This window comes from Guyanagaster necrorhizus (genome assembly GCF_019112545.1).
Source record: "Guyanagaster necrorhizus MCA 3950 unplaced genomic scaffold BT62scaffold_19, whole genome shotgun sequence".
Lineage (NCBI taxonomy): Eukaryota > Fungi > Basidiomycota > Agaricomycetes > Agaricales > Physalacriaceae > Guyanagaster > Guyanagaster necrorhizus.
In genome coordinates this window covers 371,528-386,140 of record NW_025064898.1, presented here as the reverse complement: position 1 = coordinate 386,140, position 14,613 = coordinate 371,528, and the positions used below count along the sequence as shown (strand labels likewise).

The following is a 14,613-nucleotide window of genomic DNA, read 5'->3' as shown; positions in this document are numbered from 1 at the left end:
TAAATCAGTTTGTGCCGAGTATCTGGCTCTTTGTTCCGGGTCCCAAAAAATAAGGCTCCTACGCAACGTCAGTGAATCGACCGATCCATTCAGAGTAAACATCTGCAAACACGAACGTTCCTTGTCTTACTACGGTCATGTCGAAACTGACATACATCAAGAAAGATATTTTTTCGGCGCCTAAGAACTCCATCTTAGTTCATGCATGCAATGCTAGAGGCTCTTGGGGTGCTGGAATCGCATTAGCGTTTCGCGAGCGGTACCCAGATGCTTACACCGTGTACCAACAACACTGCAAAGTAAACGGCTCAGCAATAGTAGGAACTTGCCTTCTAATCCCAGGCGAGCACCACGACATTGCATGCTTGTTCACATCGAAGGCGTACGGCAGACAGAAGGACAACCCGGAGCAGATTCTGGCTGCTACAAGGACCGCGATGGGCGATTTGATGAGACAAAATACCAACGGGAAAAAGATACATGCTTGGTATCGTTTTGCGCTTCTGTCATGATATAAAGCAGGCAGATTGATTCGATATTTATAGCCAAATAAATTCTGGCAAGTTTGGGGTGCCATGGGTCGATACCGAAAGAATACTCGAAGAATTGAATGTGGAGATGACAATCTACGATCCTGTGGTCCCCACCACATAGAAGGGTTCGACAAGAGCCCCGTATTATCTGTACTGCTGCGCCTTTGGACGCACTCATTTTATCCTTGTACTTACATCGAGACAAATCGGACCGTGACAGTCTGTTCTATTATGATGTCAAGAATCTTCAACTTTGCCTACGTCGACGTCGTTGCTCGCCTCTTTGAGCTTGCCTTTGTGCGCCTCAATACCACCCTCATATCCAAACCACGTTCTGTGCTCACAATGAGGTCCGCGAAGTAACAAAACAAAAAGTTGCCAGCCCCCCCCCATCCATATCTAACAAACACTTTTGTCCCCGCTGACGTTCCCATAACCTGAACCAGGAACAACTGTATGAGCGTCAAACGCGTTGTACCTATCCGTCGACCACCAATACCACGCACTGAAAAGATAAAAACAACGTTCAACCTCGCCCGGGCTCCAGGCTCGATGCTACACAAAAAAAAGCGCGATAAGTCAATCATCTCCTGATCCAAGGTGGACGAACACACCTGAATATGGCTGTCGATAGAGATATCTGAATCATACGTGTCAAACACATCGAGCCCAAATGTCGCGAAGATGACTGCTGCGATATGTATCCCGCCTGCACCCACTTGGATTGCGAGAGAACACAGCAGAGTATCGCCAACAGGGTTGCATGCATACCAAGGAACCAACTTGTCCATCGCCTGTCCCACAAGAGGTCCCATCGCTACACCAAAAATCCCGACCAACCTAAAGAGACCTACGACTAAACTGGTGCATGACTGCGGCTTAAAATGCGACAATGGGAGCCGACGTCGAATAGTTGTATGGATCCCCTCCAAGTAGGCACGTCAGTGTCACCCAGAAGTTGCTGGAGCAAGCGCTGACAGCCATTTCTATCAGACACGCTTGGACGAGCAAAGGTTCTGTAATATACAGAACCTCCCCATGGTGTAAAGGATGTGCCAGTAAGTTAGGCTCTTATTCTTCGCAGGATAATCGGGCAACATGAAGTACCCTCCGAGGAGAACAAGACCTTGCATCCCAAGGGAGAGGTAATACACCATCCTCCAGGAGGTGAACTGAGTGATGACGCCTGAAAATAACGCGGGCGAGTAACACCCCAAGGATGAGTCCTGAGAGGACCTCGATAGAGATGGCTGTGGCGCGGCGCTCGGCTGGGGAGAGATCCGCTGCCAGAGAGATAAGGACTTGAGGAGTGACGATTGACACTCGGATGAACAATAAGAACACTACGAACACGACGGGGTTCTTCGTTATGGCAAGAGGTATCGTCAGACAGGTGGATACCGACGGAAGGATGAGGATGAGTCGTCGACGGCAAACAAGATCACCCAGAGGCGTTACGAACACGAGGCCGGTTGCATATCTATGCGAAATGTGATCACTTTTGCTTCTGTTTGATTTAAATAAGTTGAGTTTCTACCTCGCTGGTATTAGAGTTGGTGCTCTAGATAAAACTCTGCATTTAACCTGAACTTGGAAAGAGGAATGAGGCACCTCACCTCGAAACTTCGTTGAAAGATACGTCAAAAGACGTCGATAGTTCGACTAGGAGGAGACACAAGTCAGTCATGAAGCAAGTTGATTCCTAGGACGAGCACGTTTCAACTCACTCAGAAGTGGCCGGCAATAATAGAGGTTGGCGACAACTGTGGATCCCAGTTCAACACTCAGTCTGATCAAAAAAGAAAAAACACACCAAATGTGCATGCCACGCCGAATTACGATGTTCAACGTCAATCAAAAGTGAAACGGAATTCAGGATCATGTACCAGGTGAGAAGGTATCGATCGGTATGATTCCAAATTCGCGTTTGCGACGTTCATGACCTTCGACCGCCGATGTGGATCCGTCAAGAGAAGAGTCATAGCTCGGCACCGATTCGGGAGCTCGGAAGCCAGTTATCCAAGCATAATAATACTTAAGGCATGCCCCGAAGATTCCAAGTGAATTGACCAGAAGTTCTGTCCGTTGTAGGGCCCAACTGATAAAGTCATTATTAAAATTGATAGTCTAAAGGCGCCCAAATTATGTATCTAAAGCGTATAAAAACGAAAATCAATTCAAGATCAAAAGAAACTTGTCAACTTCACGTTGGGACGGAAAACCGCTGCTTTGTAACATATACCGCCAACAACAGTCCTGCCGATGCGAGCTCCAAGACCTAAAAAAATTATAAAATCAGTTGTCGCCTCGTTGAGCAACGGGAGAAATTCATACCCCAGTGAAGACGCTTCCCGCCCACCATCTATGATTTCCGCCCACTACTGCCGCTGCTATTGGTGTTCCTGCGAGAGAAGCGATGCCGACCGGGACGGAGGCGAGACCAAGTCGAAGGCTATTATTTCACTGTGAGTATCAAAGACGGGGATCGAGGGAGAGAACGACGGACCCGGAGCGGGTCAGGTCTGGATCGAGAGATAGTACGGCAGGGAAGAAGAGCGATACGCCTGACGATAATACCATCAGCTCTGTCAATTAGACGCTCAAGAAAGTCGTCGATACGCACAAGCGCCGGAAAAAAATCCATATCTAATTCACAAAATGAGAGGTATTCTTTCTATACGTTCGTCAAGAAGATAGTAACTTACAGAACGCAGAAGACGGTGATGGACGCTGCCGTTGTGCAGACCGTCATGACTAGTGCCATGATACCTGCAGACGAATGAAATACAAATGTAGAATGTACATCAACATTACTCACCGGCAGCAGCAACACATGGGATGTACACAGGAAATACGCCATACCGATCGGCTAGCCAGTTCGGAATAGTTCGTCCTAGTGTACTGCTGAGATTGATAATAGCCACCAGGTAGCTCGTCAGAGTACTCGGTATATTGTCATGCTCCTGAGCGAAAAGCTCCACTGAAAACATAGGATTATAAAGGGATAGAGAGATGGTCAATCCGTAAAGGATGATGAACATGTAGGCGGGCGTCCTGAGAAGCGTCGTCAACGGTGTCGCTGTCGCTGATAGCGCCCGAGGCGTTTGCTTTTGAGGATAGTTTGTTCGCATCAACAAATTTGCGGTGCATAGACACCCCAGACACACGAATGCTCCAATTCGAATCCCCCATGCGAACCCAATGGAGCCACCCAAGAAATGGCCAAATATTGAAGAGAAAAAGAAGCCTCCAAAGGCACTGCCGGTTGTGATAATTCCCTGTGGACATGATAGGACATATCTCAGAAGAAATGCTTAAATCACATACCATGGCTATATTCCTTCGTTTTCTGAAGTGGTGAGCGACCACAGAGGAAGTCGGTGTATACATGATGCCTGTCCCAATTCCCATACCAAGTCCTTGAGACAAGAATACTTGGTAGTACTGTCCTTCCTTGGCTAACGATAACATAAAAAAGCTATATGCATTTAATGGTGAGATTTTTGGCAAGAGACTAAACGGAGTGGTAAACCTGAAAAGGAACAGAATAGAGCCCGCGATGGATATGAAGTGAAAATGACCAGCATCAAATCTATATTGCAGATCAGCCTATGCATGGCAAAGAGTTGAATAGAGACAGACAGTCCTGCAACCGCTAAGCCGAGGAGATACATGAGACACAGTTGTAGTGAGCCTACAGCGGGCGGGTATTAGCATCGGTGAGACGAGTAGATTCACGCAAAGAAACAAGAACCTATCCAATTAATCTGAGACGGGGTATAATGCGCAAGATATTCACGAGCGTAAAAGCTTTCCGTGGCACCAAACGACAGAGGAACACCAATAATGCAAAACTGCACGAGCCACGATCCTATGACTGTTATTACAACATGAATAGGATTCAGCATTTGATAAGGACTGTATAGTACACACCAGTTCCCCACGCACGAATCCCATGATCGAAGTGGTCACCCTGCAAGTCCAAAGGTTCTACAATAGTCGCCTCGGAGTCTTTCTTCTCTGCTAATGCGTTAACGTCTTGCCCCCCCAGCGGATAGACAGAATCAGCCATGTCGACGTAAGAAGTCGGTTACACGCTGAGAAGCAGGATCCGGAACTGCAGAAATAGAGGCAAATGGCGTAAGAACAGACCAGACCAGTTCGAACCAGACGAGACGGTGTTCGAATCCCACGGAGATGCTTCATGTGCATCAGAAAAGAAGCTGTTCGCTGAGCATAATGATGATGTATCATTCATTCATATCGGAGAATCTCAAGTTAGGACAAGCCAGGAAACAGCCGCGTTATTGAAACTGTTATTACATAGAGGGCATAGCGTACACTGTGGCCGGGGAGCGCTGGCGTATGTGTCTTCAACAAGCCAGTCTCAGTCCATCATCCACTCAGTTCCGTCCCGGAGACACCCGAACCCGAGTCCACACATAGTAAAAATTTTATTCATTCAGAGCGATGTAAATCATGATACTGATGGTTTCACTAAAGTTTGGCACTTTGAGCCAGGCTCCGGGCCTTTTCACGCAGCTCTCGCCTAAGCAGTTTCCCGCTGGGTGTCTTCGGAATTGCATCCGTAATTTCTACCTGATGCAAATGCTTGAATGATGCTTTATTGTCTGCGACATGCTTTAAAGGCGATGAGCACAGTTCAATTCCTTCTGACATACAAAAGAAAATACCTTTCGGATTGACGATTTCACAGCTGAAAAACCTCCGTCCTTCTCAGCTGTATTCATCCCATCCGCGGTAAGGACAACAAATGCCAACGGAACTTCTCCACTGTATGCATGAGGAATTCCAACGACGCACACGTCCCCTACGAAGGGGTGGTCCAGAATGCAGCCCTCTAATTCGGCTGGCGCAACTTGGAATCCTCGAACCTGTTACATAGCGATTCAAGTCACGACGCGCGGAACAGCTCATGTCTGACCTTGATGATCTCCTACACACTCGTTTTAGATACTGCATCGCCAAAAAATCGAGAAAGTACCTTCAAACGATCAATAAAAATGACCTCGTGGTTCTTATCAACCTTTACTAAATCGCCCGAGCGGATCCATCTGCAAACAAAAAATGTACTCAATCAGTGTCCATAGTAAAAGTTTAGTAATGTCGTTTCATACCCATCAGCAAACGTATCTCGGGTTCTATCAGAGGCAAAAGGTAGGTCAGAAGATATTCCTGGCCGCATACAAAGGTACGTACGCTGCATCGTTGTTAAGGTAACCTGTCGCAGCTGCCGGGGTCCGAATATACAATTCACCTTCCTCATCGTAGTCTCCCAAAGTCCCATCTGCCTTGACCACCCGCCCGACAACGCCTGGCGCGAGTACTCCTCCGAACATGCCGCATTTTTGCTCAACAGGGCACATAGATACCACACCAGTCGCTTCAGTAGATCCTGGAGAGACATGGTTAGAGTGGCACGCGAGCCATGAGTAGACCCTATGATACCGTATGCCTGGCCAATGCATATGTTTGGCAGAAGTTGGCCGAGTTGATCATAGAGCTCCGCTAGATAAAGTTGAATATCTGAGCTTGTTTCCAAGATATTGCCTTGCCTGTAAGCGGAGCGGCCGCACATAAAACGGCTCTAACGCTGGAGAGGTCAAAGTTGTTGACAATGGGATTCTGCATTAACTCTAGGTTATTGATACTATGTCGGTAGTACGTTGCACATACCTTGCATAACAACACTACTTGTGGAGGAACGACCATCAAGGAAGAGATACGATATTTAACGATACTTTGAAGCATCTCTTTCAAGTTGAATTTCGGGACCACGATCACAGCCATCTAAGCGGTGCTGGTCAGAAACAATTTCTGGCCTTTGTGGCGGCCTGAACTATTTACCGCAGAGAATATGTTGAAATGAAGCTGTCAAGCATCAAAAGTCAACGGGCACTTCAATAACGCGATTATGGTCGCTTACAATTAGCACCAGTCCGTATATATCTGGAATTCAATGGGTTAGTAAGCATTCCTCTTCTTCCTCTGGTGGTATACTCACGATAGAAGGGGAGAACCGCTAGGCATGCATCACCCGATCTATATCTGCGTTTCTCCCAGTCATCATACTCTTCATTGACCTTGTTGAGGGAAGCGATCTGGAGCACATTAGCTATAAACGCGTAGTGGGATATTTGAACAATCTAAAGCATCCGTAAGAACCCAGCATCGTCCATCCCGTGCGACATACCTTGGGCTCTCCAGTAGTACCACTCGACGAGCTATAGAAGGCTATCCTCTCCTTGCCTTCTCCTGGCGCGAGTTTAACATCTTCCACAGTATTGTGGCTCTTCAAACCCTGCGCAACGAGGTCATCCACAGATACGAATTCCGTAAGATTCACGGTCTGGGAGTCTTGATCGGGAAGAACGATGATGCGTTTCGTAGAAAGGCCGACTTCACGAGCAGCCGCACAAACTGTGTCTAGAAAGTCTACGTGGGCGATGATGAGACTCGACTTCGATAATCGGAGATGCTTTACAAGCTCTGGGACCGTCAACGAAGGATTGCAAGGTCTATGAAAATTCTTAATGACGTCGAAAAGACAACCGACACGAGACGAACGTGACGATTCCCAAGATACGGTGTACAGCCCACATGCATACAGGATAATCTGGTATCTGCATCGGCAATAAAGGAAAACGAGAACGACTGTATACACACCGACATGGTTAGTAGAGAAGAAGAGGACTAGCAAAAAAAGTTGGCGCGGTTGAGCCAGGTTTGACAAAGGCACGAACCTGGGTCATTTGAACCTGAATGGACTCATGTAAGCCTGATACTAGTAGCGCATGATGAATGAAACTAGCCTATGGAAAACTTCTCCTTGAGCCCCACAGCGAGGCCGTTAGTTCGACGTTGGATCTACTCAAAAGTCCGTTAGTGCCATGACGTGCGTCAATGTTAAATGAATCAACGCACCTCGTCAAGATGTATCTTCCTTCCTGACCTATCAGTAACAAGCCAAGGTACGCCATTCGGCCGCTCTGGCCGTATGGGATGAGCATAGTCAAGGATGAATTGCGGGATGGTGAGGTCGTCCGGTACATGCGGCAAGCTTCCAACCTTGGAGTAGAAATCTGGCATGTCGTTCAGTGAATGTTCAATGTAGACTTGGGTCTGGATATCAACGGGGGCCGTCTCAGCAGCACGAACTGATGGGTCCTACTGTGAGAAATTGATACCGGTCCCTCTGAACCTGCGTAGACCAAGGAAAGATTCTGTCAAGTGACGTTCTGTTCCCGCATCATCGCCACCCTGTTTCTGGAATTCAGATGGAAATGAAGTAAGCCCAATTTGGGCGTGCCCGGCAAGTCTGGTTTCATTGAATGGGAGACTTGATGGACTGGCTTGGGTGAGGTGACTGGTGCACCGGCGATGTACTATGGTCACCGGCTTCTAATATATACATCAACGGCCGTTTTCCTCATCATTTTATTTAGGCTTTAAAAGCATGCTTTCTCACTGAAGGTGACATAAAATCTACATTCGAGACGAGGGAATAAATCCCTCTTGTAATGATCTAATAAGGACATCATTATCTAGAATGTCATAATGTCCTGCATGTAAATGTTTGATTTTTGCATTTGGGAAGCAGCTGTGAATCCCTAAATCATGCCAATCTTTGCGGTGCTCCACAGGAACAGATCCTATCATCCCGTATGACCCTAGATATATCGACACAGGTGCGTTGACACGTTTGAGCCAATCTTCCAGTGCTTTAATATTCTTGCGTCCGTCCGGCTCGCGTTGTGCTATCTCAGATGACGCCGGCATTTCCGAGATACCACAGATGGTTAACATAAAGTCAAACACCTGGCTAAGAAATCGGTCTAGGACGTCCTTGTGCGACTGAATAAAAGGTGCCGTCGGCAGGCCTTTGCGAGCGTCAGCTAGCCCATCAGCGAGGCGGTGTCGTCGAGGAACATTTCCACCCCCATCTCTCCGAGTCATTGCCACCAAATTGTCCAAGCTAGTGTCAATGAATTCTTTTCGAGCACGGGGATGCTGGAGTGGTGTTTTAGTGACATCAATACCAAGCACCGGAGCAAGAAAAGTGGTGGGCAAGTGGTCAATGAGGGCGAGCTGGATCACTTCATCTCCGTTGTGCTCGAATAGAAGCGTAAGCGCAAATCCGATAATGCTGGAGGCCGAGAACGCCGCGATCCGGTAAGGTCCCGTCCTTCGCTCACTCTGAGGAGATCAGCAAAGTGAAAAGATGAAGACTGAAAGGTAAAATACCTTGATTTTATGGTAATAGAAACTTGCTTGTTCCTGCACGGTTGTAAGGGGTGTATCTGGGGTAACTTGAAGGGCCCAAAGAGCGGAACGGAATTTGCGCTGCAAGGGACCGAAAGCGTGGATCGCTCCGCCTCCTCCTATGAATAGAGTCAGATGGGAACTCTTTGATAGAACAGCATTGTAAATCAATGCTAACCATGAATGATTATTAAAGGAATCTCTCCAGCTTCTCCCTCCCTGAGCTTTACAACTGTCTGCCCCGCTCGAGCTAGCTCAGGCCATGAATCTCTATCCTGCATCCTGGTCAATTATGCAATTAGCCCGAATAAGTAGAGGGTATAGATGAGATCGCGCACCGCATAAGCTTCGTAGGGAGAAGTAAAAAGAACGGAGCAGAGCAGAGCAGTGTCAAGCACACTGATATATCACCGTCTCAATCTGTATGAAAGATTGATTCGTAAATGCCCTTGCGGACTCCGTTTAATGCATCAGAAACAGTGCGTCAAAGAAGCAGAGCACATAAAGTTTACAATGAACCGTTTTACTTCAAAAGGTCCGGTGAAATTCGGGCCGGCTCGTTTAAATTGAACTTCCATCAGCTACGACGCCGGGTGATGAACCACGTCCAAACCGCTTGCTAATCTAAATCCGACGAGTCGCAAGCAAACATGATGTGCATGAATTGGATGACGAGTGATGGGCGGCACATAGTAAATCTTCGCAACCTCCCAGTTCGCACTTAACCTCCTTCCACAGCGTCTTCAAGCTGATTCTACTTCCACCGTACTGCGTTGCGGTGCCCTTCCATGGCTGCCATCTCACTGGACGAAGCTAATGTTAGAAGTGCCTTTTATTCTTTTTTTAAATAGCTACTAACTTGCCCCATCCCCTAGTTCCTGGCCCTAGTGTTCGAGGCCTTGTTATATGGTACTATCATTTCTCTCATTAGGCCGTTAGCTCAGTCTGAGCGTGTCCATCCCAGGATCTTTCACGGTTCTGTTCATCGCTGCCATCTATATCATTTTCCAGAAGCGATCAGGAATAAACATAAAACTTCTCTCGACTGTTGTCGCCATTTGGGTTCTATCAACTGTTGTCAGCTATTCGACAAATTTCCGTTTACTTCCTCTGTCTGATACCCCTTCTACAGCATCTGATTATAGACATCATTCGCGCCATCGAGGCATTCGTTGAGCTAGAGCGAGGGGGGGCCCTGCAATACTATTTAGATCTATCAAATCCTTTGCAGGCTGCCAAAACAGCAATATATGTCACTTTGACCCTCGTCGGAGACGGGTTCGTGGTAAGCACCTAGATTATCGTCACTATCATATTTGAATGAATGCCTACCCTAGATCTACCGCTGCTTTATCGTATGGAATCGTAAATGGTACATCGTACCTGGTCCTCTTTTGCTGCTGTGTGGCACAGCCGGTGAGATCTAGTGCACTAATTTGGGCTTCATTCCAATCTCATCTTTCACTCAAGTCGGCGGTTTTGGTGCTACTGTCGCCTTTTCCCGCGCTGCACCTGGAGCGGAAGTGTTCTTGCCGAATATCGTTCCTTGGATCACTAGTTTCATTTCAATGACTCTAAGCACTAATGTCGTCTGCACATGTGAGTCGTCACTGGATGACTTCCAGATAATAACCAATGAGGCTAACACACCATCATAGCTCTCATAACCTATCGGATTCTTAGCATTCAGAGAGCTGTTCGAGGTGTCATTCAAGTGAACCTCGGTCATTCGGCTCTTATGATGGTCGTCGAGTCAGCTGCAGTATATTCGGCCTCCGTGCTTTCATTGATGATCACCTACACACTCGGTTCAAATGCCCAGTATACGGTCCTAGACTTGGTAGGTCTTGAGGTTTCCGTATTCGTAATACCATATTCTAACCTTAGCCAGACCTCTCCCTTAATTGGAATCACGTTTACCGTGATCATCCTTCGTGTCAGTCTCGGTATCAGCTCTCGAGATTTAACGGCATTGTCGCAGTCAGGGCAAGATCGCAGCGCCCCGCAGAGTTTCTCTCTGAACCGCCGAACTCCCGTCGCAGTAAATGTTAGCCATCTCGTTGAGATGGACTCAGGCGATTACCCAATTCAAAGACAGGATGAAGCTTCTCTGACAAAACACCCCATGGTCTAACGAACCCTTCGCCGAACATTGTTACGTCCTTGTCACCACCATCACTCTACGATTTGCGATGTTTTCTTTGAGATAATTCACACGCCGCTAAACCCCTTGATTACATGATAGACTGTCATTTGATGGACACAGGTACATAATAACCCTGCGACACCTATTTCGAAGAGTCGAATCACTCTGTTTGTTGGCATGGCTAGGCTTAAGTTAACAAGTTCGGTTGATCCTTTCGTGCCCCAGCACCCGGGTTACAAGCTTCGAATTCTGAGGCCCATCTGATCCGAAGTGATCGCTGAAACACATTCACGCTGCTTCGAAGTCAATTTCTCAATGCCCGCGTGCTTAATTTCCTTGTGTGTGCACAATATCACCCGATACAAGATGGTAATCATCCTGACAGACGGTTTGGTGGGAAGACGGTTAACAATTGAATGAAGCGCTATCTAATGGTAAGGCATACAAAAAAACAAGTATCGAGAAAAAAGGCTCCAAAGTAAACAATCAGAAAACCTGATAAAGATAGAACGAACGATCCCTCACCTATGGGGCGGCGAATGCGGGGTTCCGCGCTATCAGATAAGTGGAGCTCAAACTTCATTTCAAAACACTGGGGGAGCTGGCTGAAGCAATAAGCGTCCCACCGGTGGCACCGATGTGATATTCAAGGGGTCGACCACTTCGTATTTGTTTCCCTCTAAAACTGGGAAAGCTCGACCTATCAGAAAGAATACCGCCAGCTTAATTTCTGCGATCAGGAAGTCACCACATCTGAAGTGAAGCAGGAGTGAAACCATACCAGCTACGGCTAGCGCACGTCCTGGGCACGCAAACCTTCCTAGGCCGAACGGCCAGTACGTAGGACTCACCATGACCGCCGGTTTGCTCTGGCCCACCCATCGGTCGCTCACGAACTCTTCGGCATCTTCGCCATGGTACGCGGGATTCCTATGAGACAAGGTCGCAAGGGGGCACACTAGCTGCCCTTCAACAAGATAAGGACATGGGTACTTATATCGATTCCTTGCACATACCTTTCGGAATGGTGTATCCTCCTAGTGTGACATCTCGGAGAGTTAGCCGAATCGTTGACAAAGTATCGCCCTTTGTGCGCATAACCTCCCGAATAAACGAGTCAAGCCGCTCGGCATTCTTTAAGGACGCGTTTGTTAGCACCAGCTTCCCGCTATGCTCGTCCACCTCAAGTACGTCTTGGAGCTCCGCGCGCAAGATTGGTATGCTTTCGGGACGCACGGCCAGCTCGAACACAACCCAAACGATGACTGCGGCACTGTAGTTGAACAGAGTAGATAGTGAGGGACCGCTATTTCACAAGAGGCTGAAATCTCTGCGTACGTTTGGTGAATGGAGGCAAAGAGTAAGCTATCTATGGCGTCAGTATCGTTCAGTTGAGATGATTGCTGATAAGCGTACCCAAGGGTGAGACCTAATATCCAGAGGCTGTCAAGCAATGTCAGCCGAACAGCATGTGCGTCTTTATAAGAGTAGCGCCGGACAAGGTAGTGGAGTAGAGTTTCCTAAGAGCAGTCTATTCAACCAGATGTACGGGCCATTGGTATATGTACCTTGCGGAGGTGACCTGTAGATCCGGTCTTTGTGCACGATCTTAGGTCCTTCCAGACACGGAATCCTATTACGCGAATAAAGTTCCAGGGAATGGAGAATGCCATGATGCGTATCCTGGCGGAGATTGTTCAGATCGACCGCATACGAAGAACTGACAAAAATCTCTACCATGTGATGACTCTCCATGAAGTTGGAAACGTCCGTGACCAGTATCCGATGTTCTGATAGATTCCTGAAAGAACAGCAATGTCAGAAGCAATCTTTTCTGCTGCTCGGATATCCGCAAGGGTGGTGTAAGCCTGGGCGGAAAGTAAGTTGGCATACAGTGCAATGTCTGAGAGGAACGCGCACCTCTCCAAAGATGATTGTAAGCATGGATTCCGCCATGGTCCTGTGGACTAATCCAGCCAAATCTACCGGAGCCGGATCCTTAGATGTAGCACTTTGCGCCTTGTCAGTCAAGACACGGATATTTCGCTCGAATATGGGAGTAACTGTCCTTAGTCTACAATTATCTTAAATGGACGCGATGGAATGACACACTTTGCTGAATTATTTGATTCATGAGGGGGACAAGGCCCTCATTGACTAGTTTGTCAATGTCGCGGATAAAGCTGCGAGGAAGTAGCAGCAAGGGATGGAGATTTAGGACCTAGAATCATCATTTACATGACATCCTTAAGCCTCGCTAATGTCACATACCGTAAGGGTACCACTCTCGAAGCTGAAGACAGAATCGTTGGTGAGAACTTCGGTAGTAAATTGTTCGTTGACTATGAACTCGAGCTACAGAACTGTCAGTGAAATGAATGAAAACTCAAGTCAAGAAGATGGTTACCCTGCCCTTCCTATATACAGCTATTATGGGCCCATGCTCATTCAAAGCCGACTCGTACGCTCTACGGGGGTTTCGGAACATTTCTTCAGCCTGAACAACACTCAGAACAGCTTGACACTCAAACAAACGAAAAGGACATACCGGAATATCAATGATAGGCGGATGATCTTTGGGCAGGGCGCGCTAATGTTTGAGTTTTAGCGATTAAACGTGGCCGAACTCAGTACCAATTCCTTACAGGCTTCCACCAGACAGAGAGGATAACAATCAGGGCCATAGCTGCGGCGTAGATCGTCAGGACCATGTTGGTGCTGGTGCGTTAAGATGTTAATCCGAAGAACAGCTGTTGATAACGAAAACAGTTTATATCCGCACCATCGGCTCCCTTGAAAGTATACGAGATATCCTCATGTGCGCACGGAGATCTCAAATACTGAGTGGATTTGATGACCTAGCAATGGGACATGGTTTGGATTGATGTCGCTAATGATAGCAACGCGGACTACTCACTCTCCGGGTACGCTTCCGTGGCTCCAACTTCCTTCCAATTCTGACTCGGAAAAACGCGTATGAAGTGATCAAGGATTTCAGCGTATCAAACAATATCAGATTCGAGGAACAAAGAACCGGAGCTGCCAATGGGATTCCGATACCCGCTGTGCTGAAAGATTCCAAGCATTTGAATGGCGTAAAGGTTCCATGGGGGTATCGAGCAGGAGGGAACTCATCATCTAGGGAAATTCTGATGAAGTCCCGCATACTAGGCCGCCTTACCATGACATTCTTCTGCGCAGATATTGTACTTTATCTGGCGTTGTTTTCGGACATTTGATGGTTTTCGGGATGCCGTACTGCAAGTGTGCTCCAAAAGTTTGTCCAGTTTGGCCTGCCCACAGTAAGGGCTTCGTACGGTGGTCATGCGAAAAAAGGGATAATTCTTCTTGTCCACAGATTCACAGCCACTCGGGTTTGCCGGTATACTTACTGACCAAGGAAGTTTGAAAGAAGTGGTGGGAAAAAGTAAATTCATTCGGTCGCATCTGAGAGATTCCTCATTGCTAGCTGGAAGGGTATTGGAAGATCTTAATTTGCACCCATAATAAATGCCTATGCACCTGTAAAGACCCTTAATAAATGATGGTAAACGACGGGGGTGTGGGTTAAAGGCCAAAGGACTCATCGTATGTAGCTGTATTCTATAACGAAAGAGTTGCAGATTTCTTTGCACAGAGAAACAGCGAGGA

General features: G+C 47.4%; 8 protein-coding genes across 8 annotated transcripts; 2 read left to right on the top strand and 6 right to left on the bottom strand.

Moving 5' to 3' along the window:
• The first annotated feature begins 111 nt into the window (after nucleotides 1-111).
• On the top strand, nucleotides 112-801 carry BT62DRAFT_971446 (ADP-ribose 1''-phosphate phosphatase). The gene is made up of 2 exons (XM_043189024.1): nucleotides 112-487; nucleotides 546-801. The coding sequence occupies exons 1-2, from the start codon at nucleotides 138-140 to the stop codon at nucleotides 652-654; spliced, it is 459 nt and encodes a 152-aa protein (XP_043037641.1). The 5' UTR covers nucleotides 112-137; the 3' UTR covers nucleotides 655-801.
• On the bottom strand, nucleotides 652-1,581 carry BT62DRAFT_253561 (uncharacterized protein). Its single transcript, XM_043180248.1, has 2 exons — nucleotides 1,148-1,581; nucleotides 652-1,088 (listed from the first exon to the last, which is right to left on the bottom strand). Exons 1-2 carry the CDS (start codon nucleotides 1,300-1,302, stop codon nucleotides 791-793), a joined length of 453 nt encoding a protein of 150 aa, XP_043037640.1. The 5' UTR covers nucleotides 1,303-1,581; the 3' UTR covers nucleotides 652-790.
• BT62DRAFT_981771 (uncharacterized protein) lies at nucleotides 1,413-2,220 on the bottom strand (the record flags this gene model as incomplete). Its single annotated transcript, XM_043189628.1, has 4 exons — nucleotides 1,413-1,531; nucleotides 1,561-1,705; nucleotides 1,731-2,031; nucleotides 2,150-2,220. 4 exons carry the CDS (start codon nucleotides 2,218-2,220, stop codon nucleotides 1,413-1,415), a joined length of 636 nt encoding a protein of 211 aa, XP_043037639.1.
• A 385-nt stretch (nucleotides 2,221-2,605) lies between these two features.
• BT62DRAFT_952554 (MFS general substrate transporter) lies at nucleotides 2,606-4,708 on the bottom strand. The gene is made up of 11 exons (XM_043188239.1): nucleotides 4,467-4,708; nucleotides 4,288-4,410; nucleotides 4,176-4,227; nucleotides 4,066-4,125; nucleotides 3,861-4,011; nucleotides 3,352-3,811; nucleotides 3,239-3,302; nucleotides 3,157-3,179; nucleotides 3,040-3,097; nucleotides 2,868-2,985; nucleotides 2,606-2,811 (listed from the first exon to the last, which is right to left on the bottom strand). Exons 1-11 carry the CDS (start codon nucleotides 4,603-4,605, stop codon nucleotides 2,737-2,739), a joined length of 1,323 nt encoding a protein of 440 aa, XP_043037638.1. The 5' UTR covers nucleotides 4,606-4,708; the 3' UTR covers nucleotides 2,606-2,736.
• Nucleotides 4,709-5,030: 322 nt separating this feature from the next.
• Nucleotides 5,031-7,643, bottom strand: BT62DRAFT_987979 (phenylacetyl-CoA ligase; the record flags this gene model as incomplete). Its single annotated transcript, XM_043190090.1, has 18 exons — nucleotides 5,031-5,206; nucleotides 5,260-5,428; nucleotides 5,479-5,490; nucleotides 5,539-5,608; nucleotides 5,672-5,695; nucleotides 5,754-5,949; nucleotides 6,003-6,062; nucleotides 6,110-6,179; nucleotides 6,231-6,344; nucleotides 6,402-6,425; nucleotides 6,481-6,503; nucleotides 6,559-6,700; nucleotides 6,748-7,072; nucleotides 7,122-7,170; nucleotides 7,221-7,247; nucleotides 7,298-7,312; nucleotides 7,367-7,421; nucleotides 7,479-7,643. 18 exons carry the CDS (start codon nucleotides 7,641-7,643, stop codon nucleotides 5,031-5,033), a joined length of 1,716 nt encoding a protein of 571 aa, XP_043037637.1.
• A 380-nt stretch (nucleotides 7,644-8,023) lies between these two features.
• Nucleotides 8,024-9,306, bottom strand: BT62DRAFT_995578 (uncharacterized protein). The gene is made up of 4 exons (XM_043190532.1): nucleotides 9,155-9,306; nucleotides 8,995-9,098; nucleotides 8,799-8,935; nucleotides 8,024-8,750 (listed from the first exon to the last, which is right to left on the bottom strand). Exons 1-4 carry the CDS (start codon nucleotides 9,157-9,159, stop codon nucleotides 8,040-8,042), a joined length of 957 nt encoding a protein of 318 aa, XP_043037636.1. The 5' UTR covers nucleotides 9,160-9,306; the 3' UTR covers nucleotides 8,024-8,039.
• Nucleotides 9,307-9,514: 208 nt separating this feature from the next.
• BT62DRAFT_934310 (uncharacterized protein) lies at nucleotides 9,515-11,365 on the top strand. Its single transcript, XM_043186703.1, has 8 exons — nucleotides 9,515-9,634; nucleotides 9,692-9,725; nucleotides 9,781-9,893; nucleotides 9,949-10,101; nucleotides 10,154-10,232; nucleotides 10,287-10,415; nucleotides 10,475-10,656; nucleotides 10,708-11,365. The coding sequence occupies exons 1-8, from the start codon at nucleotides 9,605-9,607 to the stop codon at nucleotides 10,948-10,950; spliced, it is 963 nt and encodes a 320-aa protein (XP_043037635.1). The 5' UTR covers nucleotides 9,515-9,604; the 3' UTR covers nucleotides 10,951-11,365.
• A 181-nt stretch (nucleotides 11,366-11,546) lies between these two features.
• Nucleotides 11,547-13,673, bottom strand: BT62DRAFT_1008341 (cytochrome P450; the record flags this gene model as incomplete). The annotated part of the gene is made up of 13 exons (XM_043177435.1): nucleotides 11,547-11,692; nucleotides 11,744-11,929; nucleotides 11,979-12,235; nucleotides 12,301-12,327; nucleotides 12,379-12,482; nucleotides 12,531-12,645; nucleotides 12,700-12,830; nucleotides 12,883-13,025; nucleotides 13,075-13,183; nucleotides 13,234-13,317; nucleotides 13,370-13,459; nucleotides 13,511-13,552; nucleotides 13,608-13,673. 13 exons carry the CDS (start codon nucleotides 13,671-13,673, stop codon nucleotides 11,547-11,549), a joined length of 1,500 nt encoding a protein of 499 aa, XP_043037634.1.
• Nucleotides 13,674-14,613: the final 940 nt, after the last annotated feature.

Coding starts and splice junctions, on each gene's coding strand:
- BT62DRAFT_971446 (XM_043189024.1), top strand. CDS start 138: ATGTCGAAACTGACATACATCAAGAAAGATATTTTTTCGGCGCCTAAG. Junction 488..545: donor GGGAAAAAGATACATGCTTG/GTATCGTTTTGC, acceptor CGATATTTATAG/CCAAATAAATTCTGGCAAGT.
- BT62DRAFT_253561 (XM_043180248.1), bottom strand. CDS start 1,302: ATGCATGCAACCCTGTTGGCGATACTCTGCTGTGTTCTCTCGCAATCC. Junction 1,089..1,147: donor CTATCGACAGCCATATTCAG/GTGTGTTCGTCC, acceptor TTTTTTGTGTAG/CATCGAGCCTGGAGCCCGGG.
- BT62DRAFT_952554 (XM_043188239.1), bottom strand. CDS start 4,605: ATGGCTGATTCTGTCTATCCGCTGGGGGGGCAAGACGTTAACGCATTA. Junction 4,411..4,466: donor GATTCGTGCGTGGGGAACTG/GTGTGTACTATA, acceptor TTGTAATAACAG/TCATAGGATCGTGGCTCGTG. Junction 3,303..3,351: donor CCCATGTGTTGCTGCTGCCG/GTGAGTAATGTT, acceptor ATTCGTCTGCAG/GTATCATGGCACTAGTCATG.
- BT62DRAFT_995578 (XM_043190532.1), bottom strand. Junction 8,936..8,994: donor TCCTTTAATAATCATTCATG/GTTAGCATTGAT, acceptor CTCTATTCATAG/GAGGAGGCGGAGCGATCCAC. Junction 8,751..8,798: donor TCTATTACCATAAAATCAAG/GTATTTTACCTT, acceptor TGATCTCCTCAG/AGTGAGCGAAGGACGGGACC.
- BT62DRAFT_934310 (XM_043186703.1), top strand. CDS start 9,605: ATGGCTGCCATCTCACTGGACGAAGCTAAT. Junction 9,635..9,691: donor TCTCACTGGACGAAGCTAAT/GTTAGAAGTGCC, acceptor CCCATCCCCTAG/TTCCTGGCCCTAGTGTTCGA. Junction 10,657..10,707: donor AGTATACGGTCCTAGACTTG/GTAGGTCTTGAG, acceptor AACCTTAGCCAG/ACCTCTCCCTTAATTGGAAT.